Source organism: Coloeus monedula, assembly GCF_965178545.1.
Source record: "Coloeus monedula genome assembly, chromosome: 13".
In the NCBI taxonomy this organism is placed as follows: Eukaryota; Metazoa; Chordata; class Aves; order Passeriformes; family Corvidae; genus Coloeus; species Coloeus monedula.
Genome location: NC_138793.1, coordinates 13,823,845 through 13,845,296, shown reverse-complemented (window position 1 = coordinate 13,845,296; position 21,452 = coordinate 13,823,845). Strand labels below are relative to the sequence as shown.

Here is a 21,452-nt window from a genome sequence, read left to right as displayed (position 1 = left end):
CTCGCCACAGTCCCTGACACACCAGAATGGTTGGCAGTGTCTCCTCAGGCGGGGCAGTGGCCTTGGTCCATGGTGTCACCCACCAAAGGAAGGTTGCTCTATGGAGGGGCACGGTGGCTGTGTGGGGCCGGGGAAGGAGCTGTAGGGCAAAGCACAGCAGCGCTGCCGGGGCCGTCTGTGCTGAGCGGGTGGTGGAGAGACCTCGCAGGTTTATGGTGGGGCCTCGGGGGGTGCTAAAGGGACCTTGTGGGACAACGCTGGGGCTTTGTAGGGTGATGGAGAGACCTTGTGAGGTGTAGGAAAGACCTGGTCAGGTGCCGGTAGGGTTTCGTGGGGAAGCAGAGAGGCTTCATGGGGTGGTGGAGGGTGTCCCAGAGGTGGTCCGGGTCCGCTGCCCGGGCTCCGTCTCCCCGCCCCGAGGGCGCTCCCGCCGTGCCGCGGCCCGGGGGAGGCGGGCGGGGGCGGCCCGGCCCCTCCCGTCGCCATGGCGGAGCCTTAAACAGGCGGCGGCGGCCGCCCCCGCCCGCCTCAGAGCGCGGCGCCGGGAGGTGAGCGAGTGACCGGGCGGTGACTGAGTGACCCGGAGGTGAGTGACCAAGGGACCGGGACCCCCCGCACTCGCGGCCCCTCCGGTGCCCGTGCCGGGGCCACTGCACGGGGAGGGGGGAGCTGGGGGGGAGGGTGAGCGGGGGTCGTCGCTGCCCCGGCATCCCCCAGGCGCCGGCAGGGACCTCCCGGCCGGGCGGGGAGAGCCCTGGCGGGCGCTGCGGGGCCGTGCGGGCCGGGGCGGCGGGAGCCGCGGGAGCGCGAGGCGGGGAGGCGACCGGCGGCATCCCCGCCCCGCCGCGCCTCCTTAGCGACGGTCGCCGGGCAACGCCCATCCTCCCTGGCGACGGACTTAGGGACCACTCCCCGGCCCTCGCCGAGGCTCCGGGGGCCCATCCCGGCCTCTCTCACCCGGGCACCCACCGGGCAAGGTACCCGCCCTGCACCTCGGGGTGCCGGAGACCCCCTTGATTACTGGAGTTCCGCCGGGTACAGCCTCACCCAGTCCTTCCTGGCCGAGATGCTGTGGGTGCTCGGCGCGTGGTGAGGGATGCTGAGCCACCAGGGCGAGGCTGGCGAGGCGACGGCAGGAGAGGAGTGGGGATGGGGCAGCAGCAACAGTGCCACCATTGGGTGCAGAGACCTGCTGGCAGCTTGCAGGGCATTGCGCTTGGCCCAGCTCTGGGGGCAGGTCACAGGGCTGAGGTGCTGCCAGCTTCACACAGAGGGATGGAGGCAGAGGAGAGGTGGGGCTGAAGGCAGGCGGTGGTGCTGGTTCTCCTGATCTGAGAGCGGGAGGAAGGCGGACGCATTGCGTCATTCCCGGAGAGTACTCCCGAGGGGACAGGCTGATGCACTCACTCCCTGCCAGCCCCGGAGCTGACAGCCTCGCTGCTGACAGCTCTCGACCAGGAGCCTCCATTCCCCAAGACACGTTCTTGGCTTTCGGCCTTGGGGCTCATCCGACGCTGCCATCAGCCCTCACCGCACGCCCGCAGGCACTGCCAACGCCCCGATCCTGCTGCAGAGCCTCCACCCTCGCCGGCCTTCCTCCTCCTCCTCCTCCTCCTCCTCCTCCTCCTGCCCTCGAAGGCCTGCGAGCAGCCTGCTGAGCTCTGCCGTGCAGCCAGCAGGAGCCTGGGTGGTGACAGGCCCATCTGCCCCTGTCCCGCAGCGCCATGGCTGGGAACGCTGAGATGGCATCCCTGGAAGAGAGCTTCCGCAAATTCGCCATCTACGGCGACACCAAAGCGACGGGGCAGGAGATGAATGGGAAGAACTGGGCTAAGCTGTGCAAAGACTGCAAAGTCACCGATGGCAAAAGCGTCACCAGCACCGATGTGGACATTGTCTTCTCCAAGGTGAAGTAAGTGACTTGGATTTTCAGAGCCTCCAGCCTCCTGGAGGGTGGGGATGCCTTTGCAGTATGGGCAGGGTGGCGGTGCCTGGGTGTGGGGGTCCCCACAGAGCTGTGCTACCCCAGCTGTGTCCGCAGGCTGTCCATCCTGTTTGTCATAGATCTGCGGGTGCTGTTTGTGGTGTCCCACCTTCAGCTGGGACATGTGGTTGCTTCTGCAAGACCTAATAATAAATTAACCCAAGGTTGGGGGTGGGAGGCTCAGATTTGGTGCAGAGATTTTGCCCCTGCTCCTACTCCAGGCATTGGGGTGGGCCTGGTTGGCTCTGCCAGGTTCCCATCGCTCAAGAAGGTGCCACAGGAAGCAGAGGGTGCTCAGGGTTGTCCCATGTGATGTGCCCCTTCCCTGAGCCTGGCCAACCAATGCCCAAGCTTGAGGAGGACTCTGGTCCATGGAGGTCACAGGGGCAGCTTGAAGGGCTAAAAGGCACCTGGAACTGCTTTTAGGGTCCCTGGGGACACAATGACACTTCATGCTCCACACGAGGTGCAGGAACAAGGATGGGTGGAGAACCTGCTTCCTACTCATGCTCTATCCAGATATTCCCTTGTTCCTGGGTTGGGGCAGGATGAGCTGAGCACCAGGAGGTTTTTGGGGTGCAGCAGGGCAGGTTGCTGTGCTGCCCCAGAGATGAGGACCAGGAGCTCAGGGGAGAGATGCTCTGTGCACGTCCTTCCAAATTTGACTGGAGGATTGATGCCTGCCAGGGGAGAGAGGGTGCTGGGCAGCCCAGGCAGGCTGGGAGCAGTGGGAATGGGTGCACTCCCCTCCTGACACCAGCACCAAGTCCTAGATCACTTCCATGCACCCTGGTTTTTGGTAACAGGGACTTCAAAAGCATGTGGCTTAAAAACTCCTGGAGCTCAGCATCAGCTGCGCCCAGCCAAACCCATTTAGCTGTAGCTGAATTTCAGAAGTGGGTGAGGGGTCTGAGGGTAGTGTACGACAAAGGCAGGGTCTCTCTGATGCAGCTCATGCCATCTGGGGGCATGACCCAAAGACATGCTGGTGGCAGCCTGAGTTTTGTGCTTGCAGAGGGAAGACAGCCCGTGTTATCAACTACGAGGAGTTCAAAAAGGCGCTGGAGGAGCTGGCCCCCAAGAGGTTTAAGGACAAGAGCAAAGAGGAGGCGTATGAAGCCATCTGCCAGCTGGTGGCAGGGAAGGAGCCCATTAACGTGGGCGTCACGGTGAGCGAGGAGCCCCTCAGCTGCTGGGAGCAGGAGTGGTGGTCAGGAGGGAGGATGGAGCTCTGCCCACAGTGTAAATGCTTTCTAGGAGACTCCATGGCCCTGGGTGGGTGGGGGGCCCTGGGGGTTGCACGGGGCACGAGGGGCACAGCAGGGTCTTCGGTGGGTGTCAGGAGCTTGTGTGGGGCAAGGGATGGAACTTGTGTGGGAAGGGGATGGAGCATCTTCTTGACTGCCGTGTCCCATCTCCCCACTGCAGAAAGCCAAGACCGTGGGAGCCGTGGAGAGGCTGACGGACACCTCCAAGTACACGGGCTCCCACAAGGAGCGCTTCGACGAGAGCGGCAAGGGCAAGGGCAAGAGCGGGCGGGAGAACATCGTGGACACCAGCGGCTACGTCAGTGCCTACAAGAACGCGGGCACCTACGATGCCAAAGTCAAAAAGTAGGGACGGGTGCCCGTGGCGCCACCGCCCCGGTCCCTGCGCGCCGGCCGTGGGCTCGGTGCACTGCCCTGGGACGTGCCCGTGTGAGGTGGGGCCCGGGAGGCTGCGCTGGGGCCAGCCCCAGGCTGGCGGGGTGTCGGCCGCCCAGCGCTGGGGGGACTGCGGGAGTCGCCGGGCCGCGGGCTCTGCCCCAGCGCTGCGTCCGTCCCACCCTGTGCTCTGATCCCCCCGCCCCTCCTGCGTCCCCCGTGCTGTCACCCCCAGCCCCACACCGTACTAACAGCGCTGCTCCTCAGGGCTGCCCCGCCCCGCCGGCACCCAGACCTTCCCTACCTCAGCCCCGGCTTTCGGGGCACCCTCCCTTGTCCCACCGGGGACCGCAGCCTGTCCTCCCCTCACCTCCCGGGGACCTGCCTTAACCCCGCACCAGCTACACCACAGCCGCCTCCTTCCTTCCCCACCGGTGCCCTCACCTCGCGGCTGCCTGCCTTCGCCGCTTGCCCCGCCCCGCGGGAGGCTCAGACCCTGCTGTTTGTGCCGGAGCTGCCGGGATGCTCCTGGCCCAGCCCCACGATGCACCCCAGGAGAGCTTGGTCTTGCCTGGCCATCGGCAAAGGTCTCCGACCTGAATCCCCGTGGCCTCCTGCTGCCTTTGTGAAGCCCAAACCAAAGGATGCTGCAGACCCACGCTGTAACCCGGCTCTGCAATAAACCCCGTCCGCACTGACGCTCCGGTCTGGTTGTGTTCATGGACCGAGCAGCCGGAGCCCCTCTGGCCGCTCGCTCGGCCGGACAGAGGGGGCTCGGCCGGCCACGCTGCCCCAGGGCAGCTGTGCCGGGGGCTTGGCCTTGGCCACCGAGGATTTTGGCAGCTCCTGGCTGGCCCCGAGTTGCCTGAGCAACCGCAGGCACACAAACACGAGCGCCTGGCTCCCACTCCTGCTCTGTTTGCAACCAAACACACGAGCTCCTGGTAACGATCCCTGGGAACAGGCTGGGCTCCAGGATGGGACGGCAGCTCCGGGATGGGATGGTCACTCCAGCGGGTGCATGAAACCGGGTGTAGGCGCTGTGACCCCGATCCCAGGCATGGGCTGAGCCTGCTGCAGCGCTGCTGAGGTGGCAGTGCCAGGATTTGCAGCTGCATATCCACCTCCAGGGTCTTCCATTCGGAGCCAGGCTCCCTAAATAACCCACAGGGATTATTTCCAGGTGCCTCAGCTGTGGCGCTGACACTGTTCAGGCTGTGAGGGATGTGCCAGGGGCACACACGTGGCTTGGACAGACTCACTCACTGCCAAGGCACAGCACTGCACGTCTGCATCCCAGACACCTGCTTTGGAGGACACAGGAGAAGGAAGAGGTTGTCTTCTTCTGGGCTGGATTGAGCCCCATCCCCAGTGAGGGTCTACCAGTGTATGCTGGAGTGAGGGCTGGTAGAAATTAGCTCTCCTTTCTCCTTTGAACAGGTCAGAGGGAGTTTGTGGCTGTCTACCCCTAAATGCTCTTTCTGAGCATCCAATGTTCCTCCAAAAAATTGTTGCTTATGAAGGGAGAAGGGGGGGGACTTTAACCCTTTGCTGACTCCATTGCCCAGCTGCGGTGCAGAATTCCCAGGGCCGGGCTGCCCTGCATGCCTCGAGGTCTGTGAAGGTGACAGCCCTGTTCTTGGAGGCTTGGCAAAGGAAAAATATTTTGGGAAGAGGTGAGCAGGTCAGGCCCCACAGGACTCATCTCCTGGCTGTGTGTGGCCTTGGTCAGGACCTGGTTGTGGAGCACAGGAGCTCCAATGTGGGGACAGCTCTGAAGGGGAGTTTCAGGTGTTGATGAGTTTTTGATATGTGGAAATTAAGACTGGGAATCATAGAATCCTGGAATTATTTGGGTTGGAAGGTACCTTAAAGACAATCTCATTGCAATCTTCATGCCGTGAGCAGGGATACCTTCCACTAGACCAGGTGGCTCCAAGCCCTGTCCAACCTGGCTGTGAATATTTCCAAGGAATGGGGTATCCACACCTTCTCTGGCCAGCCTGTGCCAGGGTCTCACCACCCTGCTGCTGAGGTGATGCCACTGCTGCTCCGGTGATGGATCATCCAAGGCAGGGACTGTGGGATCTCCCAGGACAGCCAGCTCTGCTGAGCCTCTCCATCAGCTGATCTCTCCCTGCTCTGAATCCCGAGCAGAAGCCGCTTCTTCACAACCCGTGAAGCCACAGCACAGATCAGGTAACAGCTCACAGCTCTCACAGCTCCCACCCCCCCATTAAGGTGCTCTCCACCCACTCTTCAAGTCCTTCACTGTGTTCTCCACAGCTTACATGGAATTTCTCCCCTCCAGCCTTCTTGGTTCTCAAGGAGGCATCTCCAGTGCTCCGTGTGTTCCCAGCATGGGAAAGGCATCTCAGTCCTGCCAAAGCAGCCCCAGGAGAGTTGGTGCCAGTAAAGACCGACTGGATCTGTTGGCTGCAAAATGCCCCAGGATCAGCCTAAAAAATCTCGTCCTCTGAAGTGATGGGACCAGCTTTCTGGGAAAAGCAAGATATTGATCTGAGTCTTCACCAAAAAGGGGAATCTTACTAAATACCAGTGTAGCAATATTCTGAGAGTTGTTGGCAATATTCTGAGAGTTGTGTGTGTATGTCCAAGGCTCCCCTGTTCATCCATGCAGGAGGGTCTGAATGCCCTTTAGAAACAGCATCTGCAGTACTGAGGCTGTGACCTGCAGTACAGATACATCACACGGTCAAACCCACAGGTAAGTGCAAGGAACACGGCCTTTAAACACCAGTCTTTCTGAGCAGTGTGGGCAGGAAAGCAGAGGTTCCTCGAGTAGCTGGCAGTGGAGCGCAGGACAGATGAGGAGAGGCTGAGTTGGAGTTCTCAGCCCTTGAGAAGACCAAAACCTGAAGGAACTTCCACAGGACCAGCAGCTCCAGCTCTTTCCCCAGTGAAGCTTGAAGAGGTGCCACAGGCTGCTGAGACAGCGGAGACCTGGAGGCATTGATTGCAGATCTACTCTGTGTGACGAAAAGCGACACTGCCCAAACCAGAGGGCCTGCAGCCATTTCCCTGTGCTAATGACCTTCCTCTAGCCAAGAATCTGCTCTGAGCCTGGCTCCACACCAGCCCAAGACAGACACTCTGCAGCCAGCCTGCAATTCCCTGGAAGCAGAGGAGCCAGCAGGAGGAAGGTGTGAAGGTGTCTCAGCCAGTGTTTGTGTTGTGTGCATTGATCCAAGCTCCAGACATGAAGATTTTTTTCTCCTTCCCACCTGTTCCTTCCCCTTGGCCACTCTCTGGCCACACTCCCACAGTGGAGAGACACAACAGACCTTGCCCCCTGTGGTGTCCTACCACCACAAACTGCTGCCTCCTCTGCGTTTTAGACAACCAGACTCTCTTACAAGCTGATATCCCACCTTGCCACTGAGATGTGCAGCCCAGAAGGATCAGCTGGGTGGTTGCAATAAATCCAGCTGTAAAATGTGTTTTCTGCCCCCAAGGCCCCTTCCCTAGAGAGTTTCTAAAATCATCTGGGGTCATGGTTAATGTGCTTCGTGCTTTGACAGCGAGTTGTGTGCTGGGGATGAGGGAACTGGCTCCTCTGAGAGGACATTTTTCTCTAGAATGTGCAATTTGACCAGAGATGCCGATGAGGATGGATCACTCTGGTCCCCAAGGATATAGATTTGTTCCCAGAAGAGGGAGACAGTGGGTACCAATATGGCCAGGGAGGTTTTACCCTTTCTGTTCCTGTGCAGGGTCACCAGGAAGAGCTCATATGTTGCCCAAACATCTGCTCCCCAGGGAACATCCCTCCTGGTACAGAGCAGGTCCTTGGTCTTGGGCCAGCCAAAACAGCTTCCCTGTGGAGCTGTACCTGCCCTGCTCCCTCAGTACTTTTCCATTTCACTGCTAGCCTGATGGACAGCGTTTTCCAACAGACACAGACAAGGCTGTAAATCGTGTTCAGACAAGATTCAGAGTGCAGCTTCTATCACCTAAACTTGAATTCAAATTCATCCTGTCAGTGCCCCGAGATTGGCTTGACCACGTGTGTTCCAGGCAATACTTCACTGCCAGCCACGTGCTCCAGCACTGTGCTGGAATATTGATTCAGTACCCTTTTAGATGGAATTAAATTAACTAAATTACCACCTTCCGGCATGGCATGGTTCCAGATAAAATGTTATTATCCAGGACTCAGCCCTGCATTTTGTTAACGTAATAACTGATGCAGAGTTGTAACACAGGGGGAGATGGGAGCAGGAAGATGCAGATAAAGAAAACAAAAGGCAAGGATTGCATTCACCAGATTTAAACGCAACACGAGATTTAAATGCAAGGTAAAACTGAACATGATCCATATTGAAGGTCTGGTTTGTTCCCTGTACAGGGCACGATTGCATAATTGCTCTGAACTCCAGAGCTACCCAGAGCCATGTGCTGATGCACATCTTCCTAGTGGGGATGATGGTGCATTTCTCATGACTGGTGCATTTCTCAGCTGGAAGAGGTGCTTTGGGAGCATTGTGGCTGCTCTCTTTAGTCAGCTGTGGCAGCAGGATGGTTTGTGGATAGTGAGGACCTGGGTGAGATTTTTGCAGAAAAATAATTAAATGGTAAGCAGGCATTTGGGAGAGGGCACCTGCTGCAAGGATATTTTTCCAAAAGTGATCCACTGATTTCAGCATGGAACCATAGAATGTCTGGGACTAGAAGGGACCTTAAAGATCCTTTAATTCCAGCTCCCTGCCGCGGGCAGGGACACCTTCCACTATCCCAGGTTGCTACAAGCCCCGTCCTGCTTGGCCTTGAACACTTCCAGGGATGAGGCAGCCACAGCTTCTCTGGACAACCTGTGCCAGGGCCTCACCACCCTCACAGGGAATAATTTCTTCCTAATATTTGATCTAACCCTGCCCTCTGTCAGTGTGAAGCCATTCCCCCTTATCCTGGCACTCCATGCTCTTGTCCAAAGTCCTTCTCCAGCTCTCTTGGAGTGCCTTTAGGTACTGGAAGTTGCTCTAAGGTCTCCTCCTCTCTTCTCTAGGCTGATTTCCATTTATTCAAAATCACACTTTAAAACTTTTGTACTTGGAGCTCTAAGTTTAGCCCAGAGCTCTGTATTTCAAGACCTGCAGCTACAGCCAAGATTCATGTTAAGATTTCATGCAGAGCTTGTTGACAGTCATTAATAACTGATAGAAACTGTTCCAAGAGATCAATAGCATGTGCTGAGACAGCTGGAAGCACATCAGTGGAGCTCTGTGATTGCAAAAGGCAAGTCTCCTCTCTCTTGTTTTGACCTAAGATATTTTTCTAGGAAAAAAATGGTTTCATCAGACACAGAATATTCCACCAAACCGGCATTTTCATGACTTGGCTTAGAAGTCTGTGACCAGTTCCAGCCTCATTAAGTGTATAACGTGTCAATGGTCACCAAAATAGCTCTCTGTTGTGTCCCAAATCCACCCATTTGCCAGCAGTGGGGGCATTATAAGAAGCAGACACGACTGGAGGAATTCTGCTGGGATGCAGGTACCACCTCCTGCCGTGACAGGTGAGTGGTCCCCTGTCTGTGGCCAGCCCACACTTCTGCCTGTCCTGCAGAACAGCCCTGGGCTCCTGTAGTTCTGCCAATTGTTTCAATTCCAGTCTTGGAAATCACACCTGGGAACTTGGACATTTTCCAAAACAACTCATCTGAAGGAAATGCAGGGAGAAGGGTGGGTGAACTCACAGGTGCTGCTGTTCTGAGCATCTTTCTAATGGGCTGGGCTCTTCTAAGGGACAAAAGGGACTGTGGGATCCAGCAGCTGGAGGTTACACACAGCAGAAAATCTCCAGGGCTGCCTGTGAGAGGCTGCACATTCTGTTTGTAGGAAAGCTCGTTTTGGTCCTTCAGCAGCCCAGGTATCCATCCTGTGATGCTCTGGCTTCCTTAGAGTGACCCCATTCTTGCTGTACCATGACTCCAAGCTCCTGGGAAATGCCAATAAGGCACAGCTGGCCCTGGCACCACATGCAAGTTGTTGCTCTGCATCAATTCTTGTGAACCTTATGAACCACATCAGCCCCCATTTACTCGATACCCAGTGTCTCTGAAGGCTCCCTGCATTTTTCATTACTCTGTGTGGGTGTTTGATTCCTGGAGATGCAGTAGCTGGAAGCAGCAGCCTGATCCATCTCCTGTAGCATGGAAGCTGCTACATGGCTCCCCTAAAGCCTTTCATCCAGCTACTGAATCAGATAATCCCTTTGGGATAAGACATAAGAAAACAAACCCCAGATTCCCAGAATCACAAAGGGTCATAAATGTTACAAGAAATGAATCACTTTTGTACAGTTTTCCCCATGTCTGGTAAGTCCCTTGGAGCTTTCCAATGGTGCTGCTGAGCTCTCGGAAGCGACGAATGTCCAGGAATGTATCATGGTGTGAGTTTAAGCAAACCCTTATGTCACTGCTTTGAAGTATATGTCTCAAACACACTTCTAAAGAAAAAAAAAGACATTTTCCAAGCATTTCTGCATAGGTGTGCAAAAAAAAATAACCTAAACAAGCAGTAAAATCTGAAACACACCAAGATAATCTGGAGTTTTGGCAGGAAGCTCAGGTGATGTCAGGAAACAATTCTAAACAGAAATGTTTCTATGGATTTTTTTTTTTTCCTGAGACCTAATAGGAAACAGATTTTTGCTTTGGATTTAAACACTTCCCTGCAGCATCTGCAATGTTATCCCTGCCTTATGCATGTCAGGAACAGGAGGGTATGGAGCAGAGGGGAAAAGCTCAGCATCCTCCTGTTCACATTATTGATACAGTCTTAGCCTGTCTTGGGACAGTCGTGCAACATCATTTTCTTGGCATTATTACCCAGTAGACTTCAAGGTAAATCACAAAACCCAGCGAGGCTCCTGTCCACTGAGGTCCATCCTTCCACCCTCATAAACCCAGCAAGGATTCCTTGCTCCACTGAGACGGAGCTTTGAGAAGAACAAGGAGCTCAGGCTGGTTGCTGCTGTTTTCCCGGGACTCGGGAGAGGCCGGCTGGCAGCTGAGCAGCTCCTCTGTGCGGCAGCTGCTGGGCCAGCACGGCTGGGACACGGGGGATGTCAAACACTGCTCTGGATGGAAACACAGAAACTCCACAGGCACCGTCTAAACACGGGATCTGTCCGACACCAAAGCTTGGAACTGTCAGTGGATTCACAGGGCACGGGCTGGAGAGGACAACAGTGACCAGCCATTTGTTTATGCAGTGTTTATTTATCAACGGGATAATAAAAATATTTTTATTTTACGTTTTAATTTTTTTCTGAAAACATTTCCCCCTTATCCTAAACCACCGTGTGGCTGCCCCTCTTCCATCCTCCCTATCAGATCTGCCATCTAAAAGCACCTAACAGAGCTTCTACATCGATGTATTTGCAGTCAAGTCAGTCAGCAGAGAACGTCAGAGACACCAGCGACTCCAAAATCATAAACCCGACACCAAAACCAGCCTCTGAACCACTGCCTGGAAAGCTTATTAATAAAGAAATTAAATAAATTATCTTTATGTCAGCTGAGACTTCCAGTAGCAACACACAGAGATGATAATGGGTAAACCCAAGGGAATGTTCAAGACTTGCAAACCCATCCCTGAGGTGTGACACAGCCCCAGAATTGCAGTTATTATTGTACAGATTTATTTAGATATTAATATTTAATGTATAAATTATTAACAAATATAAAATACAGATACTAACACCTGGAGTTAGCCTGTGTTCATATTGATGCTCTTTTTTTAAATGCTGACCTTATCTCCTGAGGAAGCTTAAAAATATTATTTCAAAAAATAGTTTAAATATTTAAATATTAATGTATATTAATAAAATATCAATTAAATACTGATGAGCACTGCTGTATCTCTAAAGCCCTCTTTATTTTTTTTAACTAAAAATCCCAGATGATCAGATTGATTAGTTGATTTATTAGCTGTCATATTCCAGGTTTCTTTGGTGTTTTTTATTGTTTGGGTCTTGCTCCTCACCTGTTTCCTGTTCTAAGAGAAATGACACAAACAGCATCTAATTAAAGAGATCTGTCATGTTAACACTGTGTTAATTGGCTCTTAAATAAATTGCAGCCCTGCCCCTTCCTCCAGGCCTGAGGGGGTGGGATGAGGAGGCTCAAGCCATGGCTGGGAGCAGGGTTGAGCCCCCTTTGTGCAGGGGGGAGCTGCTGGCTGGGCACTGATGCCCATCAAACGCTGCCTGAGTTCCTTCAGGAAGGTCTGGGAGTACTTTCCTTACAGCAGTGGTGCCATGAGGGTGTTTTGGTGGTGCTGTCTTTCTTCCACTGTCCCCTAAAATTGGATGAACCCCAGAAATACCAAGATTTTAGTATCTGGTTGTTTTTCTTAAAATTTTTCATCTTTCTTGCTTGAGCAGTATCAGCAATAAAAAATTGATGAGCTTATCTATGAGAAAGCCTTGTTCACCACATCATCTTTAATTATCAGTGCAGTCTGGAGCTACAAGCTGGCTCTGGAAGCTACTGAGTTTAATTCTTGCATCCATTTACAGAGGTTTTTTCCCCCCATCCTTTTCCAGACATGCAGCCTGATCCATCTCCTTTTCTAGGCCATTTGTATGAGAAAAACTTAAAAACATTCCAGACATCAGGCTGTTCTGGAATTTACAGGTTTGTTCTTGCCCCTCAATATGTTTTCTTTGTGGAGGAAGCATAGAGCATTGTGGGATCTGCAGAAGAAGAGTTAATTAATTTTAATGTCAGTGACTGGTATTTCTCAATTCCCAAAAATAAAGTCACTCTGTTTCCTGAATCTCTGTTGTGGAAAGAAGCTCCTGCACAGGGTAAGTCTGACAGTCATAAGTTATTCATGGACCAACACAGTTTCGTGTTTAGCCACCTTCATTTTCACACACAGACCTTAAAGTTACCTTTTCTTAGCTCTGTTGAATTTATTGTATGAGCATTAATTTTGCAGCTGAAGACTTTCTTGCAGGCAAAGTGGGATTTTTCTATGCGGTTTTTCTAGGCTTTTTTTCATTCTTAACTAATACTGTTTGCAGAAGGATGTCAAAGAGTTTGTGTACATAATTTTATCAAGGCTCCTGATAGGTATCCAAACAAATAATTGTCAATTCAAGTCATCTGCCCTGGTTGGTGAGCTCAGAAACTGTTCCAAATTTCATGCTTGACCTTTATGTAACAGCTCATTTAATGGTCATCACTGGGGTTTTGTTTTTAATTAAATACAGTTAAAGGAAGCAGCTGTTCTGTCTGAGGACAATTTTATACTGCCCCATCTTATTGAATACAAATGTTTTAATCTGGAAAAGGTGGTATTGCCCTTTCTGCTGCTCCCTGAGAAGGTTCAGTTGGCCTGAAAATGAATTCATCCTAATGGGACACCACTGAATTTACTGTCATGCGCAACAGGAAAGTGACAGCTCTTTCCCTACTCTGTATCTGCATAAACGAAAATATTAAATGGGAATCTCTAACAAAGATTTAATTTGTTATATAGCTACAACTATTTTTTATTTTAATTATAGTGTCATTTAGTCTTGTGCCAGTGAAGGGTGAACCTATATATCCTGGCTGGATGAAATGTCAATTTTCAAACATTAATATTTGCATTTCTTCCAAGTTTTATCTAAACTCTGAGTTTATTCTGATTTCCAATTTCTTTTTTTTTTAACAGAATTGTCTCAAAAATGTTATGCTGCTTGAGATTTCTAACACCAAATATTAACATTTTGCATTTAACATCATATTTGGTTTTTTTTCTTCTTTCTCTTTTTAGGATTGTTTAAAGATGTTCCCTCTCCAAAGGCTGGGAGAGGAAGACCAGCAAAACTCCACAGTCTATTACTGCATTAACAAACTGTGCACCATCACATTTACCATGGACCTGTTGAGGTATGGCCAGGAACACATCCCACTGAATTAGAATTCTTGCATTCCCCATCCCTGGAAGCGTTCAAGGCCAGGCTGGGCAGGGCTTGGAGCAACCTGATCTATTGTAAGGTGTCCCTGTCCATGGCAGGGGGTTGGAACAAGGTGATCTTTAAAGCCCTTTCCAACCCAAACCAGTCTGTGATTTGTGCACTGCCTGCACATCTTTAACAAAAAGGAAAAATGCTCCTCTCTTCAGATTTTTGTGGGGTTTTTTTAGGGCAGGACCAGCAAAGTTGGATTTGTCCAGCTGAAAAATATTCCATCTGCCCCCTCTGCTGGTGTCCCCGCTCTAAGGCTGAAAAATGTTTTCCAAAACTGCAGCGGTCAGGAGAACTCAGGGAGCTTAGAGGAGAGGACACCCTCCCTCTACAAGCATAGCAATCTGTTAGGTCCATAAAATTTATCAATCATCAGAAAGTGAGATGGCTTAAAACACCAGTGTCCTGTGAATATTCCACCACACTAGAATTCTTGCATTCCCCATCTCTGGAAGTGTCCAAGGCCAGGCTGGATAGGGCTTGGAGCAACTGGTCTAGTGGAAGGTGTAACTGCCCATGGCAGTGGGGTTAAATGAGATGGTCTTTAAGGTTTCTTCCAACCCAATCCATTCCAGGATTTTATAATTCTAACACCTGAATGTCCAAGCTATGCCTGGGAATTGATGGGAGTATAAACTGGGTAGGGGGAAGCACAGTGGCCCATAACTTGCTAGCAGAGAATCCTGGGAAGGATTTCCTAACAGGCCATTGAACCCATCTTTAGGGGATTCCCTATGGAAAATGCCTTGATGAGTTGTCCATGTGAGATGCCTCATGGGTGTCACTGGGCAGAGTGGGATTCCTGCTTTTCAGTAGTAGACTTTATCATCACTACCCCTGGTTAGTGAAAGCAGGGGGCGGGAGAAGAAAAGAAGGGACAGAGAATGTTACTTGTAGAAGGGCAATAGCTGGAAAAAGTATTGAAAATTCCAATTCTGACAAAGATTTCAGGGGAACACATCTGGTTTAGGAGCTTATTTATTTTGGTTGCACCCTCTCAGAAATGCATCATCTAATTTGGGATTTCTGACATGCAGCTCAGACTCTGTGGACGTCAAGGTTGGCAATGGAAAGATTTCCATTTATGCCAACAAAACCAAACTTTCTTTCTCATTGTCTGGGTGGCACATATGGAATAGGGGGAAAAAACTGTGTACTTCCCAGTGTTTAAAATGACAGGCACCATCAGCCTCACCCCAACAACCTGCTGAGTTAGGTGTGGTCAGAGAAATGTTACTGCACCCTGCCCCCAGTACTCTGAGGGGGTATTCAGACACCCCAGGGACAACTGCTCCTCTCAGCACTCCCCGTCTCCTTCTGCTGCAATCATGACACAATGCAAATAAGATTCATATAAAGAAAATAACCTTTATTAGACAAATCAATCAAACCCTGAAAAAAGAGTGTCAGGTAAACAATACTGAAGATTTTTCCAGCAATTTAGAAACCTTTGAAACTGAGAAATTCCAGAAGTTTCATGTTCCTCTTGTTGCATTAGTAAGTTCTCTCCCTCTTGTGACATGAGCTATTGCTGTCTTGACAGCTCAAAAACCTTGCATTAACCCAGCAATTATCTCAAAATAGTAACTTGTAAAATATTCCCTGTATAACTTTCCCACACAAATTTGTACAAAGGTGTCAAGCTGTATTCTCTTTGCTGTCTGAAAAAAGAACAAGGTTTAAAAACATCCAGCTTATTAAAAATAAACAAGTGTTTTATATACAGTACAGGAATTTCCAAACTTGAAGGAACACTGTCTCCAGGGTGGCTGTGGGGTGTAATGCCCCAGACTGCCAAGGGGAGAAAACTGCAGTTAAATAAATTATTACTCCATCTTCCTCCTCAGGCCAAATGTGGCACTTCTCTCACACCTGCAGGAGCCTGATTTACAGCTCTGTATAAACCAGGAGCAGGCAGGAGACTGGCAGCCAAGTAACTATTGTTTCCAAAAATGCTATTTTCATTTCCTGCAAGAACAGGGGGAAGGTGTCAGAGCCACGCAGTGACCTGGGATGTTAGTCATGAAAAAGCCACCTTGGAACACAGGGCTCGTTTGTCCTCCAGTTACGCTGTGTTACTTCAAACAACGTGCACTTAAGGTTCGGCATTATAATCAACCCATTACACTCAAAACCTGTTGGTCTCAAATGCCAGCACCATCCAAAGCTCTTCAAACAAGCCACAACAGTGGGACTGAAGTACCAGGAGAGGGGCTGAGTCAGAGTTGAAGCAAGGAGCCAGTCCCTGTCACTCCAAAACCAGGGGCACAGTCAGGACAAAGCACAATGGAGCCTGAACTAAGCCACTGGAACATGAGCCAGCGGAGAGAGACTTGCACTAGGACAGCAGCTACAGGGGGCAAGTGGCTGAAATTAGAGCCAGGGAACCTCGGTGCCTCCTGAGCTCCACCAGACAGTTCCTCTTCCTCACTCCTCCTGACATCTCTGCTGGCTGCTCCAAAGTTCCCTCTCTGTGTCAGGTTCCCCACTGGCATCAGGGGAGTCTCTGCCTGGGCATCTCCCCCTTCTCTGGTGAATGCACTGAGGATTTGCAGGCGGAGCTGGCAGTCGGTTAGAGCAGAGGTGGCACAGAGAGAGTGGCAGAGCTGACAGATGGTTATGAGAGAGATTAGCTCAGCACCAAGGCACTGGAAGAACCATCTGAAGAAACAATTCACTATAACAATGAAATTGCTTTTATTAGAATGAAAGTGTTAAGCCAAGGAAATAAATTATTGCTACAATAGACATATTTAGAACATAAGGAAGGACGTTAAATCTTGAGCTTCAGGTCAATATAACCCTGAAACAGAAAGTTATACTACTTTTTTTAAATACCTCAATTTCTCTTCATGCCCTTCCAAAAACTTTATAAAATGTGCAGCTTACACAACAAATAGTAACAGAGTCACTTGTAATAAAAATCTGTACAACTCATAGCTTTAAAAATAATACACTTTTTTTTCTCCAAACTGCTATGTTACTTATTACTTATAAATATAGGGCTAACAAGTTTTAAATGCCCAAGGTCCCATCCAACACCAAAGCTATTACATTTAGTTGACAGAAGCCTTCCTGGGACTTCCCCCCCAGGCAGAGGTCAGGTTTTAGGCTGTTTGAAAGAGTCTGATTATGGGCAAAAAATATCTTCATGGATGAAGACCGTCTCCTTCTGCTGGTCAGAGGCCTGGGGTCTTCAGTGAGTTTGAAATGGCAATCAAACCTGGAACACAGCACCGTGCAATGGGTTAGACCAGCGGCACTCCCACGATGTGGCAGGATCCCACAGGTCCCTCTGTCCTGGCCAGCAGTGACTTTGCCAAACACTTGAAATCTGCTGTTTGTCAGAGGTAAATTTTGGTGGGGATAGAATGTTTTAGTGGAAGAGCCTTGCAGGAGAAGCACAGCTTCCCCCATGTGGGGATCTGCCTCTGTGCCTCAGGACTTGCCCAAAGGCTATGTGCTGCTGTCTCTGCTGCTCCTGTGGCCACTTCAAAAGTCTCGTCTGTGACCCTCCAGAAGGGGCTCTGGATCTTAAATCTGAACCTTGGCTGGTTCTGTACAGCTGGTTCTGAATTCCTGCACCTGCAGGTCACGAGCCATGGGCCTGTGTGGTGTCACACCCCACAGTGCCAAACCTATGAGCCACTCACCACCCTGTGCCTTGACCCTTCAAGCCCCAATCCTGCCTCTCTCACACTCTCTCTGCTCCCTGCCAAAAAGGAGGCTCAGCCCTAACGACAAAGAGGAAAAGGCTGAGGCAGGAGCAGGCTGGTTTGAGTGGGCCCTGACATGACATACCAAGGGCTGCCACCCATGAGCACGAGCCCTGCTTGGCTGCAAGTCCTGTCAGGGCTCACCCTCCTTGGATCAACAGCGATTTCCTCGCAGACAAGGCATCCTCCCAAAATCACTAAGTACAGGAGCAACATCTGCCAGCTCCCTCAGGACATCTTGACCATAACCTAGCAGGTTCCTCTGCCTTTGGTGAAGCACCATTTCCTTTGGAGGTTCAAAGGAAACTGTGGGATAAATTCACCCTGGGGAGAATACCATGATTCCCCAAGGCAGTTCAGAAGAACTAAGAGCAAGATTTTGGCAAACAGCCACAAGAAACAGATTAGTAGTTAGACAGGTGGGCAGCATTCAAAGGAGGAAAACAGCTCATCTGAACACTCAGGAGGTGGTCAAGCCTCTACTATCTGAACGTGATTTTGCTTGTTTTGCTTCTGCAAGGCAGAAAGCATCAGACCAGCTGTTCAGAGTGTGGCTCCATGGGAGCTGCTCTTCTGTAACCAGATGAATCAGAGCCTCAGACACCAGTCAAGAACGCATGGGGAAAACTCAAAGAGAAGCTGAGGGTGAGGTTCCCCTGACTCAGAGCTACTGCCAAACCTGACCAGCACTCAGAGCTGCTGGAGAAACTCCTGCAGGGACTACTTACAACAACTCCACTTCCTGAGGCAGGGCCGAGGGGCTCACACTATTCTTGAGGGAGTTATGGTGACCTGGCCTGCTTTCTGCAGAAGAGAGAAGCCAGCATTAGTACAGGGTTAGAGGACAACAGCAATAGGACACGATCTAGTGGCAAGGGAAGCAGCTGAGAACTCTCAGGAACACACTGACATCTCAGAGCAACAGGCTCCCACTCCTCCATCTCATCGCTCCCCAAAAAAAGCCAAAACCTCCCAGGAAAGGAGCTTGGCAGCATCTGCAGCAGAGCTCCAGCCATTCCAGGAGGTTATATATGTACCCAGGCCACGGCAACATTATAGCTCCTGTTTGTGCAGCAACCCCTCCCTGTGCAGCCTCCAGCACTACAGGTCCTTTCCAGCTCATCTCTTCAGGGATCTTGGCCACCTGCACCAGAGGGGCTCTTGCCCACCCCAGAGGGGGCAAGTCTCTGCAAGAGGAAAATGTCACTTCCCCACAGTTACCCCGAGCCCAAAAGCAGCATCTTCGGTCCCCCTGTGAGAGGCAGTGGCTTGAAGTGGAGAGGCAGTTGCAGGAACAGGCAAAGTGAAGAGAGTGTTTTGGCTGCTTGCACTTACTGCAGAAATGTACTGGCTGTTTGTGAACCTGGGTCTGCCCTCCATGGCAGAGCTGTGTTGTGGGCCCACAGGCATGTAGGGGGGCGAGCTCATGTCTTCACAGAAGCTTTCTTGTGGGACGTTGGAGACACAGCCACTGTCGGAGCCGCTGGAGCCAGTGGCTGACATGCAGTGCGATGACTCTGAGCTCTCTGTTGCTGGGGAAAGAAAGGAAGGTCACTCTGATAACCATGACTTTGGGCTGCATTTAAGCTGTGCCACATACACTTGATAATGTACCTGTCTGCAAAGGCACTGGCCACACAAGCCCACAGGTCAGCCACAATCCTGTCTGGGCCTCTTTAAGGCCACAGACAACAAATCAACACCAGCACCAAGCCTGCCATGGGTATGGCTGCAGCTCAACAGGTACTTTTTAACCCCTGCATTTGAGCTAATTTCCCCCATGGAAGCTGAGACAAAGCTGGCATGGAAGGGCAGGGCCCTCATGCCCTGGTGTGGGTAGGAGACAGGGACTGCTGTGACCCCAGAGAGTCTGGTCTGACCAAACAGCACAGAACAAGGTGTGGGCATGAGCCCACATATCCCAGGTGCTGCAGAACAGTGGGGCCATACATACTCAGTGAGGGCTGGCTGCTGGTCTCGTGCTCCAGCTCATCTTCCTCGATGCAAGTGCCAATGTCAAAGGGGCGTCTGGGGGCCAGGACTCCTGGCAGCAGAGTCTGGTCAAGGTACATGTGGAGGTTGAGGGGCCCCAGCAGGGAGGAGGAGGAGGAAGGAGTGTAGGCAGTGGGGGTGCTGCCGGTGGAGAGCTGCATCTGTGTCCTCTTGAAGGGGTTGGAATGGTCAAACAGAGACACTGCAATTGATGCTCTGGTCCTGGCACCTGCCAGAAAGCATACAAAAAAACTCCCTGAGAACCAGTCCTGCCTCACTCTCACAGAGCAAGGGGGAAGGCACAGCTGGCACCTACCTCTGCCTTTCATGATGTAATCGATAGCACGGTCACTGATAGCTGCCTCACTGGGTTTGATATCCAGGAACGGCTTGTTACCCACACCCATGGAGACCATCTCCTGCATACGGATTTCTGGAGAAGAAGAGACCCACAGCCACATTGTGAGGTTGACCTGACCCAACCCTCCCCCACAGGCATTATTCAGCCACAGATTAGAGCACTCCTGGGCCAGGCTGTTTCTGAACTGCTGAGATTAGATCTATTCTCCCCTTGCTCCCCTCCCCAGTGCTGTGGAGTCTCCAAGAACAAGCAATCATGCCCTGTTCTGGCCAAGTAGCTCAGTGCCATGCCACCTACTAGAGTCCTGCCAAGCGGGAAGCCTGCGGGGCACAGGAGGGATTTGGCCAGCATGATTCAGTAGTGAGCGTCGGTAGTGGCCTAGATCACAGGGAGACCAACAAGTCTTTCAGGGGCACAGCCTGTGCTTGCAGGACAGGGAACCCTGAGTGTGGATCTCCTGTTTCTCTCATGGAGAACAGGTGGGTGTCTAAAGTCATACAGAGTTGCCTGGGGATGAGGGGCAGGGAAGGGACATGCCCAGCCAAGCCCAGCACATGCTCCTGAGGCTGCATGCTGGCACACAGTTGCTTGCTGCACAGAGCTGCCTGGTAACAGCATCCGAACCTACTCAGGACAGCATGAGCTGAACAGGGCTCCCGCACCTTTTGCGGCACAGAAGGAATTCCAGGAAGGAATCAGACCTTTATTGCGGGCTGCCTGCTGCCACAAGATCTTGGCAATGTCGCGGGTCCAGGCCTGCTTAGTCTCAGCTGAGCTGGCCTGGAGGATGTAGGTGTCGCTGGATTTCCGCCTTCGGAACCAGATCTCAAAGCGCAGGCCACTGTCTCCAGAGTTCTCCGTCAGACCAATGTCTGCAGTCTGTGAGGAACAGGAAAAGCAAAGCATCAACCAGACTGCATCAGGAGCAGGAGTAAACTGTTTGAACCTTGTGCTACAGCTATCCCCAGCCTGGCAGACCTAACAAGGAGGAGTCTGAGGGTCTGGACAGGAGCAGGTATGTCCTGGGCACAGCTGAGCACAAAAAGCTCAGGCAATTCCCACTGCTTCAGACAGAATTAGCACCACTTCCCTGGCACGTACACATCACGTTTCCCCCACACTCCCCAGCCCTCAGAAAATGCTGGCCCCACATCTCACAGCACAGAAAGGGCCTAGGCATTAATGTGTGAAGTATTCCCTTCTGGCTTCACTGCATGGTTTGGAGGAGGCTTAGAAGTGGTGGGAGCAGCTCTTCTGCTGAAGGTGCTCCTGCTTCCCATTTCAGAAGCACGCACCGTGGGGAAACCAGCCATGGACACCTCCCACACAAGAGGGCGCTGCAGGGCTGCCCTTACCTTGAAGGAGCGCTTGTAGATGTACACATCAAAGCCACCCTCGATCCTCTTGGGCTTGCTAAAGAGGATGAGGTCCTCAAAGAGGAAGACGTGTCGCTGGCACTTCCTCCGGCCCAGCCAGATGGTGAACTCATCCTGCCGCACCAGCTGCCCCTGCTCCTTCAGGTTTACCTGGGCACAGAGGACATCCTTGTAAAGACTTCATCAGTAGTAGACTCCATCCAGGCAGCCCTAGACCTGGACTTGGAGAACAGGGTCCCATATGGCTGTAGCCCAGGTGGTGAAGAAGTGGCAGCTACCTGACATCTTAAGAGGGCTCCTGAAGTCTGGCTGCATGGCATTGCTAGAGACCACATCAGGCTGAAACAGCTGGCTCCAAACTCAGGGGAGAGCTGGACCTTTCTCCTAGGCATAACC

General features: G+C 51.8%; 2 protein-coding genes across 5 annotated transcripts in view; one reads left to right on the top strand and one right to left on the bottom strand.

The window, feature by feature from the left end:
- The first annotated feature begins 560 nt into the window (after positions 1-560).
- Positions 561-4,278, top strand: TPPP3 (tubulin polymerization promoting protein family member 3). The gene is made up of 4 exons (XM_082290345.1): positions 561-586; positions 1,721-1,912; positions 3,000-3,153; positions 3,413-4,278. The coding sequence occupies exons 2-4, from the start codon at positions 1,725-1,727 to the stop codon at positions 3,599-3,601; spliced, it is 531 nt and encodes a 176-aa protein (XP_082146471.1). The 5' UTR covers positions 561-586; positions 1,721-1,724; the 3' UTR covers positions 3,602-4,278.
- A 10,694-nt stretch (positions 4,279-14,972) lies between these two features.
- The window catches only part of PLEKHG4 (pleckstrin homology and RhoGEF domain containing G4), an 86,335-nt gene continuing 79,855 nt past the window's right edge, over positions 14,973-21,452 (bottom strand). The window contains exons 18-24 of one of the 4 annotated variants that reach the window (XM_082289926.1): positions 21,036-21,206; positions 20,343-20,559; positions 19,636-19,752; positions 19,282-19,548; positions 18,663-18,859; positions 18,056-18,131; positions 14,973-16,834 (exon numbers count right to left, since the gene is read on the bottom strand). In XM_082289926.1, coding sequence (XP_082146052.1) covers positions 18,090-18,131; positions 18,663-18,859; positions 19,282-19,548; positions 19,636-19,752; positions 20,343-20,559; positions 21,036-21,206 — 1,011 coding nt within the window. In that variant the 3' untranslated portion in view covers positions 14,973-16,834; positions 18,056-18,089. Of the gene's footprint in view, positions 16,835-17,099; positions 18,860-19,281; positions 19,549-19,635; positions 19,753-20,342; positions 20,560-21,035; positions 21,207-21,452 lie in introns of those variants that run through there. The other 3 variants (XM_082289927.1, XM_082289924.1, XM_082289925.1) reach the window with 3 other exon arrangements.

Excerpts from the sequence above, each read along its gene's own strand:
- TPPP3 (XM_082290345.1), top strand. The coding sequence starts at position 1,725 with ATGGCTGGGAACGCTGAGATGGCATCCCTGGAAGAGAGCTTCCGCAAA. Across the intron at positions 1,913-2,999 it reads ATTGTCTTCTCCAAGGTGAA|AGGGAAGACAGCCCGTGTTA; the intron begins GTAAGTGACTTG and ends TTGTGCTTGCAG. Across the intron at positions 3,154-3,412 it reads CCATTAACGTGGGCGTCACG|AAAGCCAAGACCGTGGGAGC; the intron begins GTGAGCGAGGAG and ends TCCCCACTGCAG.